The 20,496-nt window shown below is 46.2% G+C and overlaps 1 protein-coding gene across 1 annotated transcript; it reads left to right on the top strand.

The window, feature by feature from the left end:
• The first annotated feature begins 409 nt into the window (after positions 1–409).
• LONRF3 (LON peptidase N-terminal domain and ring finger 3) lies at positions 410–19,991 on the top strand. The gene is made up of 11 exons (XM_015427056.1): positions 410–948; positions 3,088–3,206; positions 4,467–4,589; positions 10,741–10,966; positions 11,750–11,840; positions 13,164–13,278; positions 14,062–14,183; positions 14,819–14,977; positions 16,399–16,561; positions 17,684–17,833; positions 19,104–19,991. The coding sequence occupies exons 1-11, from the start codon at positions 423–425 to the stop codon at positions 19,260–19,262; spliced, it is 1,953 nt and encodes a 650-aa protein (XP_015282542.1). The 5' UTR covers positions 410–422; the 3' UTR covers positions 19,263–19,991.
• Positions 19,992–20,496: the final 505 nt, after the last annotated feature.

Here is a 20,496-nt window from a genome sequence, read left to right as displayed (position 1 = left end):
GGGGGTGGGGGGGGGGGGAGAGACCCCGCCGGCCTCCCCCTGCCCTCGCCTGGGCGCCGGGCCCTGCCCACCTGAAGTTGCAACAGCCGGTTATAAAACTCGCTGGGTTTTGTAACCAGCCAGCCGGGCGCTGCCCAATGAGCGGCCGCGGCGGGGGGGATCACATGGCCCGCTTTTATATAACTCTTTTGCCGAGAGGCGCTGCCTGGCGGAGGAGGTGTGCGCGTTGGGCTGGAGGCGCCGGCCGGGATGGGGGTGCCGCGGCGGGCGTGGCGCAGCAGCGTGGCGGAGACCGAGACGCGGCGGGGCTCCTTCCAGCCAGCCTGGCCGGGCTGGTCCGGCAACTTCCGCGGCGTCCCCGCCCTCTCGAGGCCATGAGCTCGCCGCGGCAGGAGGAGGAGCCCGCGTTGCCGGCACCCAGGATGCGGCCGCCCGAGTGGCAGGGGCTGCTCCAACAGGCCGACGCGCTGGCCCACGGCGGGAAGCTGCCCGAGGCGCTGCGGCTCTACCAGCTGGCTTCCCGCCACCGGCAGCTGCGGGCCGAGCAACTGGACGAGCTGGTGGCCTGCCTGGCGCGCAACGTGCGCAGCAAGGAAGGCAGCAGCGCCGCCTGGCCCCCGTCGGCCCTTCGCCGGGGCTGGGAGGTCTTCGGGTGCCACAAGTGCCAGGGCTTCCTCTACGAGCCCGTCTCGCTGCTCTGCGGGCACACCTTCTGCAAGCGCTGCCTGGAGCGGGACCGCCAGCCGGCCGTGTGCGGCTTGTGCCGGGAGCGGGAGGGCGACGGCGGGGCGCGGCGGCTGCGGGTCAATGTCATCCTGAGCAACGTGTTGGCCAAGTGGTTCCCTCGCCAGGTGAAGGCGTCGCAGCTCCGCCACGAAGGGAACCGCTTGTATAAGGAGAAGAAGCCGCAAGCGGCCCTTCAGAAATACAACGAAGCCGTCAGCTTAGGTAATTTATTACCACCAAAGCTCAGCCTGATTCGGAGCAGCGCCAGGCGATTGCCGGGCGCCTTCGCCACGGTCGCTGCAGGGACCCGGCGGTTCACACGTGCAGTCTTTCCGGTTTCCTGACTCGGAGAAGAATTAGCGCTCTTCGCTGTGGCCGAGAAGGGAGACCCTGGCTGGAAACTTTTTAGACTTTTCCCAGCCATGCAGAGATAAGCGTTGCTCTTTTCCTTAGCTGTTTCTCCTCTACGATGCAGAAACTTTTCAGATGAGATTTTGCTATTTGGCAGATGCTGCTTCGTCTTGTTTTTTAAGAGGCGGGTGTGGGACTTTACAGCAGGGCAACTTAATTAAAAGGTCTAGAGCAGACTAAACAAGAGTCTTGTGGCGGCTTGTTTGGTGGATTCGGATTCATGCTAGAATAGAAATGTTCGTTTTTAATGAGCCACAGGATTCCTGGGTAGTTAATCGCAAGGCAGAGAAATCCTTTACAGTTGATACAGTAACTGCACTGCACTTTTTTGGGTCTAGTATGAAGTAAAGCTGCTTGTAAAATGGTTTGTTTTATTTGACTTTATGGTATTTTTATTCCTAAACTGCCTCAAGCAGGGCTCTGGAAAGGCAGCATATAAACACCCTACATATTCAGTAGCTGGGAGGAGGGCTCTGGAAAGGCAGCATATTTTAAACACCCTACATATTCAGTAGCTGGGAAAAGAGGCTTTCCTCACTCCTTGGCTATCCAAGTAGTACTTGATACTGTATTATCTTGGGTAGCCAAGCTGGTTGCAAGTGAGATTGGTTGTCTATAGGGGCTGTCTGTTTCTTTGGTTAGTAAAGACTTTAAAAAGTGTTTGTGTTGCTGGGATGCTGATCAGATGAATGGACCTGATGGATTTCCATCCATGGGTTCATTTTGTTGGTTTCCAGCAACCTTAGATTGATAGCCAGCCACTACGTCTGCAGCTAGACCCACACAACTGCCTTTTCTTTATGAGTGAGGCAAACGAGCCAGTGGAGTGATTAATCCATCAGATACCATCTTCTCCCCACCATGAAACGTGTGCCCTTTTTCTTGAACTTTCACAGAAATGTTTGTTTTAGTCCAAAGTGAAAGTAGGTCAGGAGAACAGTATTGTTGCATAAGCGTGATAGCTTGGACTCAGATCCCTCCCCCCCCCCCCCCGTTGTGTAACAAGGAAAATGACAGAGAGATGGGTTCTGTTTCTGAAAGTGCTCCTACTGGAGAGCTTGATCTTCTGTAGCCCAACTGCCAGTGACTCACTGTTCTGATTGGGTATAGTTTTTATTTCTGGAAATGAATTTTGCCTGCAAAGAGAGATTTCTTCCTCCCCTCTTCATGAGGAAGGGCAAATCCTGTCACTCAGAGCCACACACGGCCCATAGTTAGTGGACATTTATGAATGCGGAGATCTGGGGGGGGGATGCCTCTAACCTGCTCTGACAAACTGAAGGGTCCACATTCCTGATTTCTCTTAAGTGGCCATGAAATGTTCTTTTCGCAAGGGCTGCATTTTTCTTTTCTTAACAGTAGACAGGACAGAGATATTGATACCATTCACCTGTACAGTAGCATAAAAACTTTCTGAAAAGCTCACTGTTCAGCTTCCTCCTGCTGCACTGCAATGTGGAAACACGGATTGTCTGATTTCCGCGTCATAACTGGCTTTTAAAGTTAACAGTCATTGCTGCAGAGTTCTGTTTATAAAAAGTCAGGCAAACAAAAAGCAGTTCTAAAACACTCAGGGGAGAATTGTACAGTTCAGACGTGGTTAGGTGTAGGTGATCTGTTTCATAAACCTTCTGAATATATCTATTTTTGAAGTGGTTATAAGAAAATTGATCCCTGGAATTTTCCACCAGTTTCCAGGAACGGGATGCTCTTGCGATCTGGCAGTTGCTGCTCTCTGCGTTTTATGCAACACTTGGAAGTGCTTGTGTAAGACGAATGGGACGGCACTCTCAGTGGCAGCTCCCCAGACAGAGAGCAGAAGCTAATTTTAAACTTAAATAATGGATGTTCCCAAGACATTTGAGTAAGGAGGTGATTCTGAAGGATACAAGCATACATCAATAGTTTTAATTAATAGTTGTACTGAGTCACTGTTTCCATTACTTACAGCCCCCAATGATCATTTGTTATATAGCAACCGGTCACAGATTAATTCTACTTTGAAATGTTGCGAAGAAGCCTTGCATGATGCAGAAATGGCCTGCAGACTCCAGCCATATTGGTTGAAGGTGAGTTCTCGGGGATGTGGTTGTAATTAAGCAGCAGCAAGAGCTCCTCTGATCATGGGCAAAGTGCCCTTCTGAGATTATGGCTCCGGCCATCTGTATTTCAGGACTTAAGCCTTGGCATTCAAATTTATTTATTTCATTTATACCCTGCCTTTTCCCTCAGCCGAGGTCCCCAAGTGGTTTACATCATTTTCCTCTCTTCCATTTTATCCTCACAACTGCCCTGTGGGGTAGGAAGGCTGAGGGAGTCTGGCTGGTCCAAGGTCACCAAGGAAGCACCAATGGTCACCCAGATCCTAGACCAGCACAAACCACTCCGTCACTCTGGCTCTCGTGGTGGGTTCTGGGGTTAACAGATAGCCCAGAACCTAAATGCTAAAAATGCAGTTTGGCTTTTAAGGTCGTGTCTGTAGCAACCATCCCACCTTTCCAAAATAAATGAAAAACCGAGGTGGAAGTCGTACTGACAGCATCCTACTGGAAGTATGATCGTATTTAGCCTAATTTCCAATGACTCATTGTCACGGCCTTTCACTCAGTTGAATTGGGTTTTATTTCTGGATATGTATGGCTGTGCTTTTGTTTACAAAGAGGCTGCTCCCTCTTTATGAGAAGGAAAAATCCTGTAACTTACAGTGACATCCTAAGCACAGATATTTTTTTCCTAAGGCAATTGACTTCAATTGATTTAGGTGTAACTCTGCTTAGGATAAAGTTTGAGTCCAGTGGCACCTTTAAGACCAACCAAGTTTTATTCAAAGTATGAGCTTTCATGTGCACACACACTTCCTCAGACGTCTTCATTATGTTGTATGCTAATTTGCTGTTCACCCTCTGCCTATGTGTATGGACTGTTAACTTCCACTTCAGTGTATCTGAGGAAGTGTCCGTGCACACGGAAGCTCATACCTTGGATAAAACTTTGTTCGTCTTAAAGGTGCCACTGGACTCAAACTTTATTCTACTGCTTCAGACCAACACGGCTGCTCACTTGGATTTATCTGCTTCAGATGACACTGTTAATGTACTTTGTGCTCACAACAACCCTGCAGGGGAGGCTAGGCTGGGGATGCTGCTGTTTGTCCAAGACCACCCACTTAGAGCCAGCTGAGTGGCACTTTCGACCGAGGTCTCCCATGTTCAAACTTGAAATTCCGCTTGCTGTGCCATATTGTTGATCCTTCCACTTCAGCCTAAATTGCTGAGATTTGGTAGGCGTGCATAGCAAATCAAGTGATGACTCTTTTCTTCCTCTTGCAGGGTCACTTACGGAAGGGGCAAGCCCTAGCTAACCTTGGGAAGACCGAAGAAGCTTTGCATGAGTTCTTGTTTTGCCTTGCTGTGGATGTCGGGAATAGAACAGCCAAATCGGAGGCTCAGCGGGTGAGTTCTGTGTCTCCCTGTGACCGTTCTCTGAATGTAACATCGCCTCCCTCTCTATGATCCATGGGTCTGGAGTTACCAAGTCATGAGGCTGAGTGACTAGTATGGCTGCACTTTAGAAATATCACTCTGAATGGCATTCAGCATCCTACTTTTTAGGCAAAGTGGATGTCACATTTAAAAAAGAGATGATAATTTTTCACATTTAAAAAAGAGATGATAATTTTTCTTGGCTGTGGTGTGAGTTTGACTTCTTTTTACCTTCAGAAGTTTGCATGACAGTCCTGTATCCAGGGGTTCAGCTCTGTCAGTGTTGTGCTGCCCCCACTGCCTGCAAGCTCAACTACTTAACTTTTTGTATTTTCATGTATTATGTGTATATTTTCTTTCTTTTCTTTATTTGTTTATGGCCAATTGTTCTATGATCATTAATAAACTGAATGGGAAAATGTATGTATTTTCATCCTTAAGAAAACGTGATTTTTAAACTGTTCTGGGGATTGGATTGGGGGCATATCTTGGTGGCATGGGTTCTAGCCAATGGGTTCTTAGCCATAGTCTCAACTCGCTTATCACAATCACATTAAAGGTTTTAAAAGCGGTAGACATGACTTGTTCTTGAATATATATGCATACACACACTTCTTTCTGTCTTGGGCTGAACTCTGAGAAACTAGCTTAGCAGGTTTTGGTATGATTCAGAGTATATCTGGTGAGAACTGGCTGTAGGGGATGCCTATTGGCTAGTGCTTGTGACATCACCAATGGGTCTTTCCCTCCTTCCATTTTCCAACCCTTACAGTAGTTGTGCAACTTGTTCTATAAGGTTTGGTTGGGAAGGGCTGTTCTTGGTAATGCGGAAGATAAAAAGCACATCATGTGCTGTTCTCATTTGCTGGCATGTTCTATATTCCCTCTCTCCACTTTGCTGTCACCTGTGGTCTTGTGCCATCAGTGTGTCATGCATCATATTGTCTTGATGTGTTGGTGCTTCTGATGTGCCTGAGCATGAACTTGCATATGAATTGTTTCTGCAGTCTTAGAAATATAACAGTACATTATTTGGAGGAGGTCATTTGTTGTGATGAAAGTGCGCTTGCGAGCGGAAGTACTGTGCAAGGATCTGGGCTACTGAACTTGCATGTAAAATACAACCAGCTTGATTGATTCTGGCCCGGGCTGCTTGTGCACTGGTGCCAGAGCCTATGCTTTTGTGAAGCGTCCCAGATGCAAACTTGCTGATGAGCTCGTCATGGCCCAGTGCTTAGCACAAATTGCTGTTGGCCTGGGAGGTTCCGATGCTGATGCTTCAGATGGATCCAGTGTGAAAAGTTTGTGAAAGAGGTCAGGGGGAAAGAGAAGGACTAAGAGGAGGGGTTGGCCATGGAAGGCCCAGGGGTTCAGTCCTGCCTCTGTGGTCTTCCAGTTTGCCCCCCCCCCACATCCCTGATCCCAAGGTCTGCTTCCTTATTCTGAATCTTGTCCCCTTTTTGCCACGTGAGCCTGGCCACCAGCAGTGGATGGGGGGAGTAGGGTTGCCAGATCCAGGTTGGGAAGCTCCTGGAGAGTTGGGAATGGAGCCTGGGGGAGGACAGGGACCTCAGTGGGGTAGAATACCATGGAGTCCACACTCCAAAGCATATATTTTCCCCAGGGGAACTGACCTCTGTAGTCTGGAGATGAGCTTTAATTCCAGGGGATCCCCAGGTCCCAATGGGAAGCTGGCATCCCTAGCACAGTTCAGTGGAAGAACATTCGGGTTCCATGCCACCAACTCCAGTTCAAGGGTCTTTGCGTGTGATCCTGGGGAACTGCTGAGCCATGGCAAGACCCCCACTGTGTTCGTGAAGTGGTGAGTGGTCAATAGTTTTCAGGTGGTAGCTTTGGCCCAATGATTGTTGAGTCTTTGTCATCCTCTTGGCCGGGATCTACTGGGGGCACCAGGGATTGACCTGGGGATCTTGTGTGTGCCAAGCACATGCACTGTCACACTGACCTGTGAACATTTCCCGCCCCTTCCTCCCCCCCAAAAAAAACCATTGCAAAGGAAGAACCAAGTAGTGAAGTGTTCCTATTTGTTTTATATCGCAGCTTCTCCTTAGTTTATTTTCGCGTATCCCGGGGGATGCTCAGGAACATTTGCCCGATATCCTGCAGTTGTTGTCCTGTCACTCTAGATTAAAAGGGAACCTTTTAAATTCAAAGGGATCTGGAGGCAGCAGCCAGAGTCTGCAAAGGTTGCTCAAGGTAAAGCTCGTCTTTTGATCTGTGGCTCTTAATAGTGAATGTATTTTAAGTGTAATTTTTGAGGGGTGGACAGTTTGTCTCTTTTGGGGGGTGGGGGAGAGACCAACCTCTTATATGTATATGTATCACTCTCTTTTTTGGTGAAACTAATGGCATTATTTGGAGGACTGTGAGGTCCCCTGGCAGTTACAGTACGTGGTCTAACGACCTTGGCTTAGAAGTTGGGACTGAAGAGGGTGCAAGGGGTGAGTGTGACAGAGTGGTTAAGATAATGTGGTGATATCTGGAAAGGTGTTTTCAGCTTAGTCTCTGCCACGGACTTACTTGGTGACCTTTGGCAAGTCACAACTTTTCAGCCTCAGTCTTCCCATCTACAATACGGGAATTAGACTGGCATACACAACAGAACCATTGTAAGGATGAATATGTATGAAGGACTTTGAATACTGCAAGCAGTTACATAACAGACGCTGATTCTGGTCTTATCAAGTGTGGAAGGAATATTGTTGTTTGAGATTTCAGAACAGGCTTTGTTTGACTCTCTTGGGCTGTAAGAATAACTTTGTCAGCCCTGAGTAGGAAGGTGTATGCCCTTTGGTGTGAGGGGTGTCGCTGTGAAGTCCATTATTCAAATCCTGGGGGAGAGTGGCATGGTGTTGTTGTTTTTTTAAGTCCCTTTCTGTGTTGTGAAAATAACCCCTTCCTTTGTTCCTTCAACCTGTCCACTTATAACAGTGTCTTTACAATCTGTCTTAAGCTGCTCTTGGAATGCTACTTGTTGCTGCTCGATTTACGAAGCGTCTTGTACCAAGACAGGCTGTTATCCCATGGGGGGCATTGTCTATTCTAACTTGCAGTGGCTGTTGAAAGCCTCGGGGAAGAGACACCTCTAAACTTCAGTCTAAGCTGACTTATGGCAACCCCCTGGGGTTTTCAAGGCAAGCAATGTTCAGAGGTAGTTTTGCCATTGCCTGCCTCCAGGTCACAACTCTAGTATTCTTTGGTGGTCTCCCATCCAAATACTAACAAGGGCTGAACCTGCTTAGCTTCTGAGAACTGATGAGGCCGGGCAAGCCTGGCTATCCAAGTCAGGGCTGCTACAGGGGATCAAAACTGAGTCCTAATGTGTGAGGCATGAGTGTTACTACTGGACTGTGGCTCTTCCCCAAGCAGGCAGGCAATCTTGTTACCTGTTGCCTGTCCTCCTTGCCATTTCCCCAATCAGAAATGCCAGCCTTGGGCTGCCCGTGTTGGGCCTGTCCGATTCTCCTCCCCCCCCCCCAGCGTTTCCAGGACTAATAGCCCTCCTGGGGGCATTATTGATCAGGGGGAAAGTGTGAGGCAAAAGGTTAAGCAATCCATTCCCTGGTGCCACAGCCCTGATCTACATACTCCCCACATCTGGTTGCTACAGCTAAGATACCTGATTAGGGGTCAGATGGCCCCTTCCCTCTGGTAACCTGATCTTTCAAATCTTAACATCCAATACGTGGCACTTTGAATTCCAAAAGGACAACCAAGGTCTCACAAACAGCAGAGAACTATCAAATCTGTTTCCGGTCTATAACCTTAAAGGGGGACTCACATGATAGAGTGATCCTCCAAACCTCCCTCCAGTGCCCTGTACACAGAATGCTAGTATGTCAGGGGAAAGGGGGGCAGGTTCTAGTGCTGCCTTCTCCCTGGAATTCTGTCTCTCTGTGTGCAGGGTTCTGTTTTTTATTTTGTTTTTTAACGGAGGCACATTCAAGTGTGTGAGCTCCAACCAGCAGCCTGAAGAGGTATAAAACAGGTATGGGTTTGGCGCCTCCCCTTCTGTTTGTGAGCCCTTAATATCTGAATTGCTAGGTAGTCTCTGAAGTACTGGCTCCTGCTTGCTTAGGATGACGAGGAACAGACTTTAGCTTCACATGAAGGCAACCCACCAGTAAAGCAGACATCACTGCTCTGGGGGCTAGCTGCACTAGAATCATACAGTTGGAAGGGATCTCCAGCACAATGCAGGAAATTCGCAACTACTTCTCCCCCTTATTCCCAGTGACCCCTGCCCTGTGCCCAGAAGATGGCAAAAAAATAATAATAATAATCCTCCAGGATCCCTGGCCAAACTGGCCTGGAGAAATATGCTTCCTGATTCCAAAGTGGTGATTGGCATTTCCTTGGGCATGAAAGAAAGGGCCACGAGAACTAAGCACTGATGCAACCGTTCCTGCCCTCCCTTTTGTGATCTACCTAAGTTCACAGAATCAGCATTGCTGTCAGATGGCCATCTAACCTCTGCTTAAAAACCTCCAAAGAAGGAGGCCTTACCACCTCCCGAGGAAGCTTGTTCCACTGAGGAACTGCTCTGTCAGGAAGTTCTTCCTAATGTTTAGCCGAAAACGCTTTTAATTTCAACCTGTTGGTTCTCGCCCAACCTTCTGGGGCAACAGAAAACAACTCTACACCATCCTAGTAATTAATGATAAAGATACTGTTTTGTCATGTCTATGGATATGTCAGGATAATGATTAGAGCTGGGGATAGTGTGGTGCTCAGGCTGCATTCCAAGATTGTGAGCAAACCTCAGTTTTGTTGTCATGAATGAGCCAGAATTTCCAGGCTTGTACATTCCTTCTCTTCTTCACCCTCTGCATTGTACTGTACCAAGACTTCCTAGTTTAGAACTAACCACAGTTTTTTGTGGTATCCAAAGTGGCTACTTGAGCAAACTGCGGTTTGTTTCTTGTCTGCAAACCAATCACTGCATGTGAACTGTGGCCTGCAAAGTCCCTAGGCCATATCTCACCCTTAGCCATAATGAGCATGGCAAACCACTCTCTTTCAGCCTTAAACCCTCATCTGTATTGGGGGGGAATTTCTTCTGGCCTACATTATAGGGCCGTTGTAAGGATTACTGAGATAATGTCTATGAAGAGTTTTGAACAGTTGTAATGTGCATTATGATTAATGCAGCAAGCATCTTCCATTGTGATGGGGTGGTGGTAGAGGTAGATTAGGGGATGGAAAGAGGCCTCCCCCAGCCCCCACGGAGGGGGAGGAACAAGATTCTGCCTGCCCTGTGTAACATGGGGACTGCCAAGTGGCCATGGGGGGGGCGGCCCCCAGGCCATCAGCCTACTGGGACTTTTCCTGATGGTCTTAACAGCCAGCCTGCCTCAGGGGAGTGGCTATATGGGGAGGAGGGCTTGTATTTGCAGTGACTGGGGAGGGGTCAGAGCCCCTGTAATTAATGGCTGTGCCATCCATAGTCAGGACTAGAAGGAGAGACTACCCTCCCTGTGCTAGTGTTCCCAAGAGGCACTAATCTCAAGTAGACTCAAACAAAGCATTTTATTTCTTCCCCAAAGTTTGAATGAGAGCCATTCTCTGAAAGGGGAAATAGGAAGGGGTGAACTTAACACCACCTCTGGAGGGGGAACCAAACCTGCTTCAGTGACCTCAGCCATTGGGCATTGAGCTTGATGGGCAGTAGCTTCAGGATGGACAGAAGGAAATACTACTTGACACGGAGAGTGATTAAAATGTGGGATTCACTGCCAGCGAAACTGATTGGCCACTGTGTGAAACAGGATGCTGGACTAGATGGGCCACTCGTCTGATCCAGCAGGGCTCTTCTTATGTTTTTATGACCGATCTGATTAATTCCTCCCCTTCATTTGCGTAGACCCATTCTAGACTCTGCTTCTTGGTCACGTAATGCCAAACTTGAATCTGGGTGCAGGGTGAGCGTCTAAATGGTATAGCGATGATGACACAAAAACAGTGGCTGTGCGATGTCCTTCATTAAGACCAAACACAACCTCACAAAGTAGTGAACTGGGGCAAAGGGGTGTTCCAGTAGTGAAGAATGTCCTTATTGAAAACCTACAGTTTTGAAAGAAAATCTTTCTTTTTCATGCAGGTCAATGTAGAACAGAACAAGAGTCTCACTGAGGATCGGAAAGAAGTCAATTGTGGCAGTGTGGGAAAATCTGCCCCAGCAACAGAGAGCGAAAAAGACACTGTGGGTGACAAGGGCAGGAATTCCTCAGTGCCCGAATTGGCTCAGAAGTGTCGACTTTTAAAGAGGAAGCATTACTCTGAGGAGTCCCCAGATGCCAATGTGCCTAGCAAAATTATGAAAAGGGGTAAGGTGTTTATTTCTTTTGGGGGCACGTCCAGTTCTTTCCTCTGAGCATTTGAGTATTTTAAAAAAATGCAGTAATGGATGCTTTCTTTCAAAGAGTGTTTTTGCAAAAAAAAATCTTTGTGTGGGCTTTCAGGTTGGCCCCTCATAGTTACTGTGGCTGAGTGTTCTCTTCTGCGGAGGCCTTGAGTTTGCTCAGGGAAATGCAGCACCCTTTACAAAAAGCAATTAAATTCATAATGGGGTTGAAATGGGAAAAGAGATTTGGAGCCAGTCTTCACAAAGTGTAGAGCAAGGTGGTAGGCCATCCCACTTCAGATTACGGGTGGAGGGGGAAGAGTTGGCATTTCTGTGCTCATCCTCTCTTGCCAAAAAGAAACCCCTTCTTCATGCCACACAGGGAGATTTGGGATAGTGCAAGTTTACTACATGCAGGAAAGGGGGGGGGGTTTACAGAGGGCAGTAAAAATATGAACCCTGCCCCACAGTCTGAAATAGTACAGTCCAGAATGCTACCCCTCTCCACCGTAATGTGTTGATTAACTCTTGGATTAAATGTCCTCGTGGACGTGACATTGACGGATAAAATAAAACATCAAAACGATAATGTTTTGCATCTCCAGCCATGACTTTTCTTTTCCAAAATATGCAATAGGCATTTTTGTTGAGACTCCTGAATGCTGAGTCACTGGTTGTGACACAGTGAACAGTGCTTGGGACCAATGTTCGCTCTTTCTGGTTCTGTGACTTATCTTCTTGTGTATGTGGTTGTCTTTTTAAACAGACCCGAATGAAGAAAACGGAGCCAGAGCTGGGAACTGTGTTCTCTTTGAATTTGTAGACTCGTCTGACCTGGAGTGTTCACTGTGCATGAGGTATCCATTATTTTTGCATGGGTGGGCAAGTAAAGATGTAGTACTCCCCAGCTTGAAAACCTGTGATATGATCACGGTTTAAAATGCAACCATGGTAATCGTTAGCCATGGTTAACAGAGGTGCCAGAGGAATTTGGAGGGACAGAACTGAGAGGAGAGGGAAATCTGCGATCTGCTACTTGCTTAGAAGCAAAGGCGTGGTGATGGATTATTTAGTACATGGAAGACTTCTGGCATTGGTTTGTATTGATATTAACTGGGGGAAGGGCTGTGGGTCAGTGGTAGAGCTTCTGTTTTGCATGCAGAAGGTGCCAAATTCTACTCCCAGCATCTCCAGTGAAAAGGCTCAGGTGGTAGGTGATGGGAAAGACATCTACCATAGACTGTGAGAAACCGCTGCTGTTCAGAGTAAACGATACTGTCCTCGATAGACCAAGGGTCTGATTTCTATATAAAGCAGCTTCATGTTTCATTGTTGTTGTCTGTTATGTAACACAGACGAACCGCAGATGGGCAACCTTGAACCGATAACCCAGTGACCTACCCGCTAATTAATAGAAGCTGTTATTAACCTATTTTTGTCTGCCCAAGTAACAAATATAGCTGACCTACATCCAGTTAGTGAATGAGCGGCAAACGCTAATGCCCACAAAGTACCTGCGGTGACCAAGGAGTGTTTCTTTCAAACACTTTTTAGCAATCGCTATCTATTTCATCTCCTGGGGCTACCTTTGCAAATGGGGAGGGGAGTGGCCTCAGTGGGATATAATGCCAGAAGACCCCCTTCCAAAGCAGCTATTTTCTCCAGGGGAAGACTGGAGCCCTCTCACTGCAACAGTGTCCCCCTTAACTTTTTTACTTTCCCCCAACAACTGAATGGTTGCAAGTAACTTAGGGGGGAGAAGGTAAATGGGTGTAATGAAGGAGGGCGTTTAACCTGCTACCTGTACCAAATCCAAATGTTGACACAATCAGACCATAGAAATTGGATTAATTTGCAAGGCAGGCATGTCTCTCCTGGGTTCTGTTCCTTGGTCACAAAAGAGCATGACAGAATGTTCAGAACCAGCTTCTACTCAGATAACTGGGTGACTAATTAAACTAACGGATCATTTCGGTACACACCAAGGCCATCTTCTGCAAATCATAATGCTAATGTTTTAACTCTCTTTGCGGGGGGGGGGATGTTTTGAACTTCTCCATGCAGATAAGGGAGACTCTTATTTTACAAGTGGGAGTTGCAATGAATCCCCAGTTTATCCATTACTCTTGCTACAAAATAGTGTCACCTTTTCCCCCCCTCACCCAATTCCTCTATTCCAGGCTCTTCTACGAACCTGTCACCACCCCCTGTGGACACACTTTCTGCCTGAAATGCCTTGAAAGATGCCTAGATCACAACCCAAAATGCCCCCTGTGCAAGGAAGGTCTCTCTGAGGTAAAGCCGGGGTTTGTTTGTTTTTCAGGTATCCACATGTGCCTTGGGTTGTTGAGGGAGGCATGTGAAAATAATAATGTGGGAAAACTCCTTTTTCTGGTGCAGTAGAGTGAGCTTCCTGTCTTACCCGTACAAGGGCTAGAGTTCTTCACACTTTGCTGAGCGTTCAAAATCCATTATTATTCCGCAGAGTAAAAATCAGCATAATTTAGTTATACACAGGTTTGTTAATCTTCTACAGCCATGAGAGCTGGAAACTTGGTTTTGCGTTCTTTTAAAAAAAAAAAAAAAAGCCCACTGAGGTTTTTAGGGAGAAACTAGGAAAATGGTGGAAACTTCTGATTGGTAAATAATAACCATGGAGGTTTTCCCAACTTCAAATGACTTCCTGGAGTTACGTATTTGGCCTTTGAGAAAAACAATTGTTTCCCCCTACCTCAGTATCTTCAAGAAAGCAAGCTTTGAGCGCACACACCGCTTGTTATAATTGCAGTGTTTGATCCAATGACCAAAGTCAGGGTGGGTAACGTGAGGGTGGAGTTTGGCCTGGCAGGCCCTTTTTGCCCCCAAACAGTTGACTCCCAGGTGAATCATAACATCTCAGCCTCGGGCTGTGGGTGCTATGGACTGAGATTCAGAAGGGCCTTGTATTGCCAACTGCAAAGGTCTTTCGGTGATCCGGTAGTTATGAGGACATAGCACAAAGTTGAAGTTTTGCTTTTCATGGGGGGAAACCTTCCATAGCTGAATCTGTGCCTGAGAGAGATCCCATTTGTTCTTCAGTGTTTGGCAATGAGGAAGCACTGTAAGAATGTGCTGATGGAAGAATTAATTGCAAAATACCTCCCTGATGAACTCACCGAACGGAGAAAACTTCACGAAGAGGAAATTGCTGAACTTTCCAAGTACGTTCTTGCCTTGAGATGGTTCCCCCACACACACACTCTATTGCTATTTAACTCCAACCTTTTAAGGAGGTAAGGAAAGCGTCTGTTATTACAGAATCAACCCTGCACAGTTCAGGAAGGGCAGAGATCTGCAGGGTTGGCTTTGAGGAAGTCTTGCCCTTAGATTCAGTGATTGAGGGGACTCGCTGAGAATACAGTTTCATGGCTGAGTGATGTTCTCTCTGTAACCAGCCCTTGTCCTCAAGCAAAGACCACCTGCCGTCAGTAGAAGGGGAGGTAGTAGAGCTATTCTTGCATTGCATCCTGTGTTGGGAAGATAAGCTGCTTATGTTAATGAGTTTTAAGAATGAGGACAGCAAAAAGAATTTCCAGAAAGTGTTAGTATGCCACAGCCCAAATCAGAGTCTTGTAGCATTTCAAAGACAAATGGACTTACTGTGGCATAAGAATTCATAGGCCAGAGCCTACATCAACAGATGCATGAAGTGTCTTTAGTTGGCAGACATGGGCATTGAGAAAGTTGTGAATTCTGGAGTCAGAAGGCCATGACACGCAGTCCTTCTCCCCTTATTTGCATTCGTAAAAGCGATTGTGCAGTGTTCAGAGTTTAACATAATGTTTTTGTTCTCCAGCTTGAATAAGAATGTTCCCATATTTGTTTGCACAATGGCCTATCCCACTGTCCCATGCCCACTGCACATCTTTGAGCCATGTTATCGACTGATGATTCGGAGATGCATGGAGACAGGCACCAAGCAATTTGGAATGTGTATTGGAGATCCTGTCAAAGGGTGAGTGCTGTGAAGGGTTGAGCCCCAGGACCTGGAAGCAGTATAGCTGTCTGTTGCCTCAGATCTTTCCCTCTCTTGTAATATGTAAGACTTCTGATGCCCCTGGGCTTTCATAACTTTGACAGCCAGCATCCCAAAGGGTTCTAAATCTTCCCTGGGTCCTTCCAAGCCTTGCATTTTTTGATGATGAAGTCTGTTTACATAGCCCCATTACACTAGGAGTTTTAACACTGTGTCAATATTCCTTGTTGCAAAATCGTGTGTGCGGAATTCAGGGATTTTTTTTAATGGCTTAGCTGTAAACACATATGGTGTTGTCACCTAGACCGTAGATGCTGAGGATGTGTTGTGACAGATGCTATGTTGCTAGACGTCTCAAACATGTAAACACTTAGTTTGCCCAACACCATCCGTTCAGAGGCTTTTTAAAATGCAGATTGTAGATGCTGAACATGATTTGGCAGTTTTCAACAACATCCCAAATATATTTTTTACAACAAAAGCCAATACGCTTAAAAAAATGTCTACCTTGAATTCCTGCATGTCGTGCTTCTAGCCTCCTAGCAGTTGTAGGTGTTGTCTGAAAACTGATACATGCAGACCACTTCTATTGAAAAGGGAGCTTGATAGATGAAGCACTCAGTTTGAAATCTGAGTCATAACAACCAAGTCATACAACCACTTCTTACATACAGAAGCTTTCCTTTACCCATACCATTAGGTAGACATCATGCAGTTTCTGTGGGCTGTACAGCATGTAGAATATATAAACGAAGATTCCAGTGCAATCTAAGGCAAAATTCCCACTGGAACTAAAATGTTGCCCAGGCGCAAGCACTCTGTTTTGCATACAGTTTTCATGTGGGTTTTTATTTGTTTTTATATGGAATATTGGATCCTGCCTACAATTTCCGTGGGTGGAAGGCGTGACTTCCTTTCCTCCCGCTGCGGTCCAAAATGCCTGCTGAAATGCTGCTCCGGGGGAATGGGGCGGACCCCAAGGATAGCTGGGGGGGGGATTAGTCACTCTGAACCAACCCATAAAGTATTTAGTCACCCTGAAGACACCATGAAGTGTTTGGTGGGTTTGTCATAGTTTGGCATAAAGCAAGGAAGAAACTAAAGCAGATGGGTCCACCAGAAGCAATGCTTTGTTAAACAAAAAATATATGGAGCATTGGTTTAACTGAACTCAGAGTTTCAGCCTGATCAGTTTACAGCGATAATCTTAAAGTTCTACTTTTGAAAGCCACTGATACGTAATCTGCAGCCGCCTATAGAAAAAGTAGTCCAGGTTTACAGATAGCCGTAACTGAGCCTGTGAGATGTTTTTGTGATAGAATGACTATGCCACTAGCCTTGAGAACTGCTACTAGAAAGAACATAAATCGTGTTGCTTTTCCCTTGGTTCTGGTAAACAGATTTGCAGATTACGGCTGTATGCTGGAGATAAGAAACGTGGAGTTCTTTGCCGACGGGCGTTCTGTTGTTGACAGTATTGGGAAGAGGAGGTTCAAAGTGATACAACACAGCCAACGTGATGGATACAACACAGCTGATATTGAGTACATTGAAGATCAAATGGTGAGTATGGGAAGGCAGTTTGGCCAGCAGGAAGCTTAGAAATCAGAGTGGAGCTCTAGAACTAGCTTGAGTGTTATTCATTCTGGGGCTGGTGTACTATAGTGCTAACAGAGAGATCCGGGAGGTTGCCGGTTTAAATCCGCCATCAGGCACAAACTCTCTAGGTGGCCTTGTCAAGCCATGTCTCCTGGTCGTTGTCTCCACCCCACCCCATTGCACTGTGGGGGACACTGACCTAATTTTACAGGACTATTGTAAGGGTTACTAAAATGATGTAGGTGAACTGCATTGGATATTGAGAGTGCAAACAAATCACTGGTACAATTCCAACAATTAGGGTTGTTGCAGCTGTCATAAATTGAACAATGCAGTTGCATTATCAGTTAAGAACGCAATCCATTAAGCGTCTATGAAGTCCTGAAAATTTGCCTTTCTCTCGAGATAACTATTCCAAAGAAAGTTTTTTACCCTGTTATGTCTTTAGAGTTCACCAAATTAGAATGTTCTACAGTTTTTGCTGCTTGAGCAACAGAAATGCTAAAGAGTGTTGGACTAGGATCAGGAAGATCCTCTTCTTAAATCTTCCTCTTAAATCCTCACCCTGCCATGAGATCAGATAAGAGATTGGATTTATACCCCACCCTTCACTACCTGAAGGAGTCTCAGAGCATCTTACAATCTTCTTTCCCTTCCCCTCCCCACAACAGACACCCTGTGAGGTAGGTGGGGCCGAGAGAGCTCTTTCAAGAACTGCTCATGAGAGAATAGCTCTGAAAGAACTTGTAACTGACCCAAGGTCACACCAGCAGCTGCATGTGGAGGAGTGGGGAATCAAACCTGGTTCTCCCAGATTAAAGTCCGCACTCCTAACTACTACACCAAACTGGCTCTCATACCAAACCAGCTAACTTTTCCCAAGGACCTTGAAGTAGTATACAGAGGGATTACCCAGTTTTATCCTCATGGTGGCCCTATGTGGTATGTTAGTTTAGAAGAGAATGTATGTCGCCGAACTTCCTGAATACAGTGTACAGCTAAAGAAAGAGTGAATGTATCTGGTTCTCCCTTAAATTCTCAACTTAAATATCCTTTTCTACTTTCCCAATTTTGTGCTGCTTCCAGGTACAAGGAGAAGAATATGCTGAGCTAATTGTTCTCCATGATTCTGTATACAACCAGGCCTACATGTGGTTTAACTCTCTGAAGCCAGCACTCAAGAGTCGTATCCTCGGTCATTTTGGTCCAATGCCTGTTAAGGATTTGGAGCTCCAGGTATGCGATGGTACACTTGTGCAGAAACAGGATTTCAACCCATTTTGATCCTGAATTAAATAAAAGCAGCTTGAGATGAGGGAGAAAGTTGCAGTTTGGAAGCCCACGTGGGATTAGCTACTTGGACAGAGAGGGGAGGAGCTTTGGGACAGTGAATGGCATGGGTACTGCTTCCTGCTCCAAGTCATTTATCCAGAAGTAGCTTTTTACTTTCTTGCAAAGGGCAGCTGGCATAAAATTGCACTCATCTGCAAGTGGTTTGGCCCTGTTGGCAAATCCTAGAGTAAACAAGACCATTGGTGTGGTGTTGTGCTCCATGACGGAACTTAGAAGCCCTGGGTTAGAGCAAACTTCTCCTTGGAAGAGAAAGTGCAGAAGACTTTTAATGCCTCTCTAGTAAAGTGTGTCCCAACCTGGATAGCCCAGGCTAGTCCAATCTCATCAGATCTCGGAAGCTGGGTTGGCCCTGGTTAATATTTTGATGGGAGACCACCAAGGAAGTCCACGGTCGCTATGCAGTGGAAGGCAATAGCAAAGCACATCTCTGTAGTCTCTTCCCTTGAAAACCCCACAGGGTCGCCATAAATCGGCTGTGACTTGATAGCAAAAAAAAGTAACAGTTAATTCTGAAATGTAGAGATTGAGCACCTGTTAACTGGGGGATCAGAGAGCAGCAGTTGGCACATAGGCAGTGCTTGCTGTAAACCTCCAGGGCTCTTGGAATGCAGCCTTTTTTCCAGCACATGTGAAAACCAACCTCTTTGACTCCTTAGCCAGTGCCAAGACAGATTGGCGTTTCTGTGCTTCCCTTCAGTGGGTGAATGGAGTTTATTATAACCTGCTGCTGGATGTGTTTTGTGCATTGGTGAGGGTGGTGGTGGCATGAATGCAGTAGGAGTTAAATCCTTTGTGCAATTGGGCATGCAGGGCTTAATAAGGAGCCAGGTTGTTTCTTAAACTGTTGCAATTTGCAAACAGAGAGGAATAAGTTATTTCTTTCTCTGTGGCTTTTTCCCCTTCCTTCCTTTCAATGAGACGACATCTGTGGTGCATTGCTCATAGAACGTGGGATGGGCACTGCTTGTGCAGTGTTGGGGGGAAAAGCTTAGACTAAATTTTGACTCCTTAGAACAGGCTGAGGGTCTCCTAGTGTAGATAGTGTAGTATAGAATCAGCTCAGCTGGTAGGTTTCCCCTTGCAGAAGGCAGGCTTGTCCCGTTTCCCCACTTTGAAATGTCAGAATAACCCCAAGCTCTTCCTTCTCTTCCAGGCCAACCCGAATGGCCCTTCCTGGTGCTGGTGGGTGCTGGCTGTCCTCCCCCTGGAGAGCAGAGCTCAGCTACCCTTTCTTGCCATGACGTCCCTGAAAGAACGTTTGGATGCTATCCGGCGAATCCTGACCTTCATGTCCCGCGCAAGATCTCGCTGAGGCCACAAGGAGTCCTGTGAATCCTCTTGCAATACTTGGCTGGCGAACTCAAGTGTCTCTCTGTTAACTGTGGCCATTTTCATATGCTGAGGCTTAAATCCGCTCTTGAGCCTATCTCAGAGCCGAGTCTGGGGGGGCCCTTCTAGAAGATGCTGTCCAGCGCTGCCACCAGCTTGAGTTAGAGGATGGGGGGGGGATCACTGCCACCACACAGCTGCAGACCCGCCTAAGACCATGGGGCCTCCATAGCAGTGCAGTAAGGTCTGCCCCAATGTTTCCCCCTTGTCTCTGCCGCAAGCCGTTAACAGAAGAAAAAATGCAGAAGAGAAATGTTTTGTTTTTTGTGAGGTCAGAGGGCATTCTGGCTACTAGAGGCTTTCTTCAGATCAAAGCAAGAGCTACTTTTAAGCCCCATGTATGAAAGAGCCCTGTCTCTTGCTGCAATAATGTTTGAAATGAGGGAGAAGGAAACAGTTCTATTCCAGATCGTCGACACAGCAAAAACCGAAAACTGAGCCTTCAGCAAGTTACCATGTGCAATGCATAATGTTTCTGAGTTTGGTTTCAGTTGCTGCACTGTTAAGCTTAAATGTTCATATGTTTCTTTTTGTGTGTGGGTGGGAGGTGGGGAGAAAGTGAACAAAAGAGAAGCGAACTTGTTTGCCATAAACCTCTTACAAGGTTTTCTTAATTTTTATTTCATTTTGGGAATAGCTGCATTTGAAATTGGTCTGGTTTAATATGAAGCAGAAAGACTAATGATACTGATGCATAATTTCAGCAGATTGCAGCTGTCTTATTCCAAAAGGGTTCAGGTTTTATATGTGTACATATAACAATGTTCATGAGTTTCATTCAATAACTTTTATTTTTTGCACTAAGGTTTTTGTGTTTTAAGTGTAAATTGTAATTAAGTGTATATATTCTGCATACTAGTTTGTGGTGTTTTTATACTGAATTTGGGGAAGGGAGTAAAATAGGGAAACCAGGAGTACACAAACTTTGATCATTGTTATTCTTTGTTGCTTAAGCTGGTCTAAACATTTTTCTACATATCTCCAGTGTTAAATCTCCACAGATGTTTCCAGGCAGCCTGCCATGAAGTCTAACTTTTTTTCTTACATAGATTGTGAATATTAAAACAATATATATTTTTTCAGACTGGAGCCAGATACTACCATGTCAAACGCAAACTTTTTTTTAGCTAGCAGAAATCTAAAGTGAAACCATAGGG

The sequence above is a fragment of the Gekko japonicus genome, unplaced genomic scaffold (genome assembly GCF_001447785.1).
Source record: "Gekko japonicus isolate JY-2015 unplaced genomic scaffold, Gekko_japonicus_V1.1 scaffold425, whole genome shotgun sequence".
NCBI classification, from domain to species: Eukaryota; Metazoa; Chordata; class Lepidosauria; order Squamata; family Gekkonidae; genus Gekko; species Gekko japonicus.
Note: the sequence above shows the minus strand (reverse complement) of the source record. Positions and strands in the feature narration are given on the sequence as shown.

Excerpts from the sequence above, each read along its gene's own strand:
- LONRF3 (XM_015427056.1), top strand. The coding sequence starts at position 423 with ATGCGGCCGCCCGAGTGGCAGGGGCTGCTCCAACAGGCCGACGCGCTG. Across the intron at positions 4,590-10,740 it reads CCAAATCGGAGGCTCAGCGG|GTCAATGTAGAACAGAACAA; the intron begins GTGAGTTCTGTG and ends TTTTTCATGCAG. Across the intron at positions 14,184-14,818 it reads GAAATTGCTGAACTTTCCAA|CTTGAATAAGAATGTTCCCA; the intron begins GTACGTTCTTGC and ends TTTGTTCTCCAG.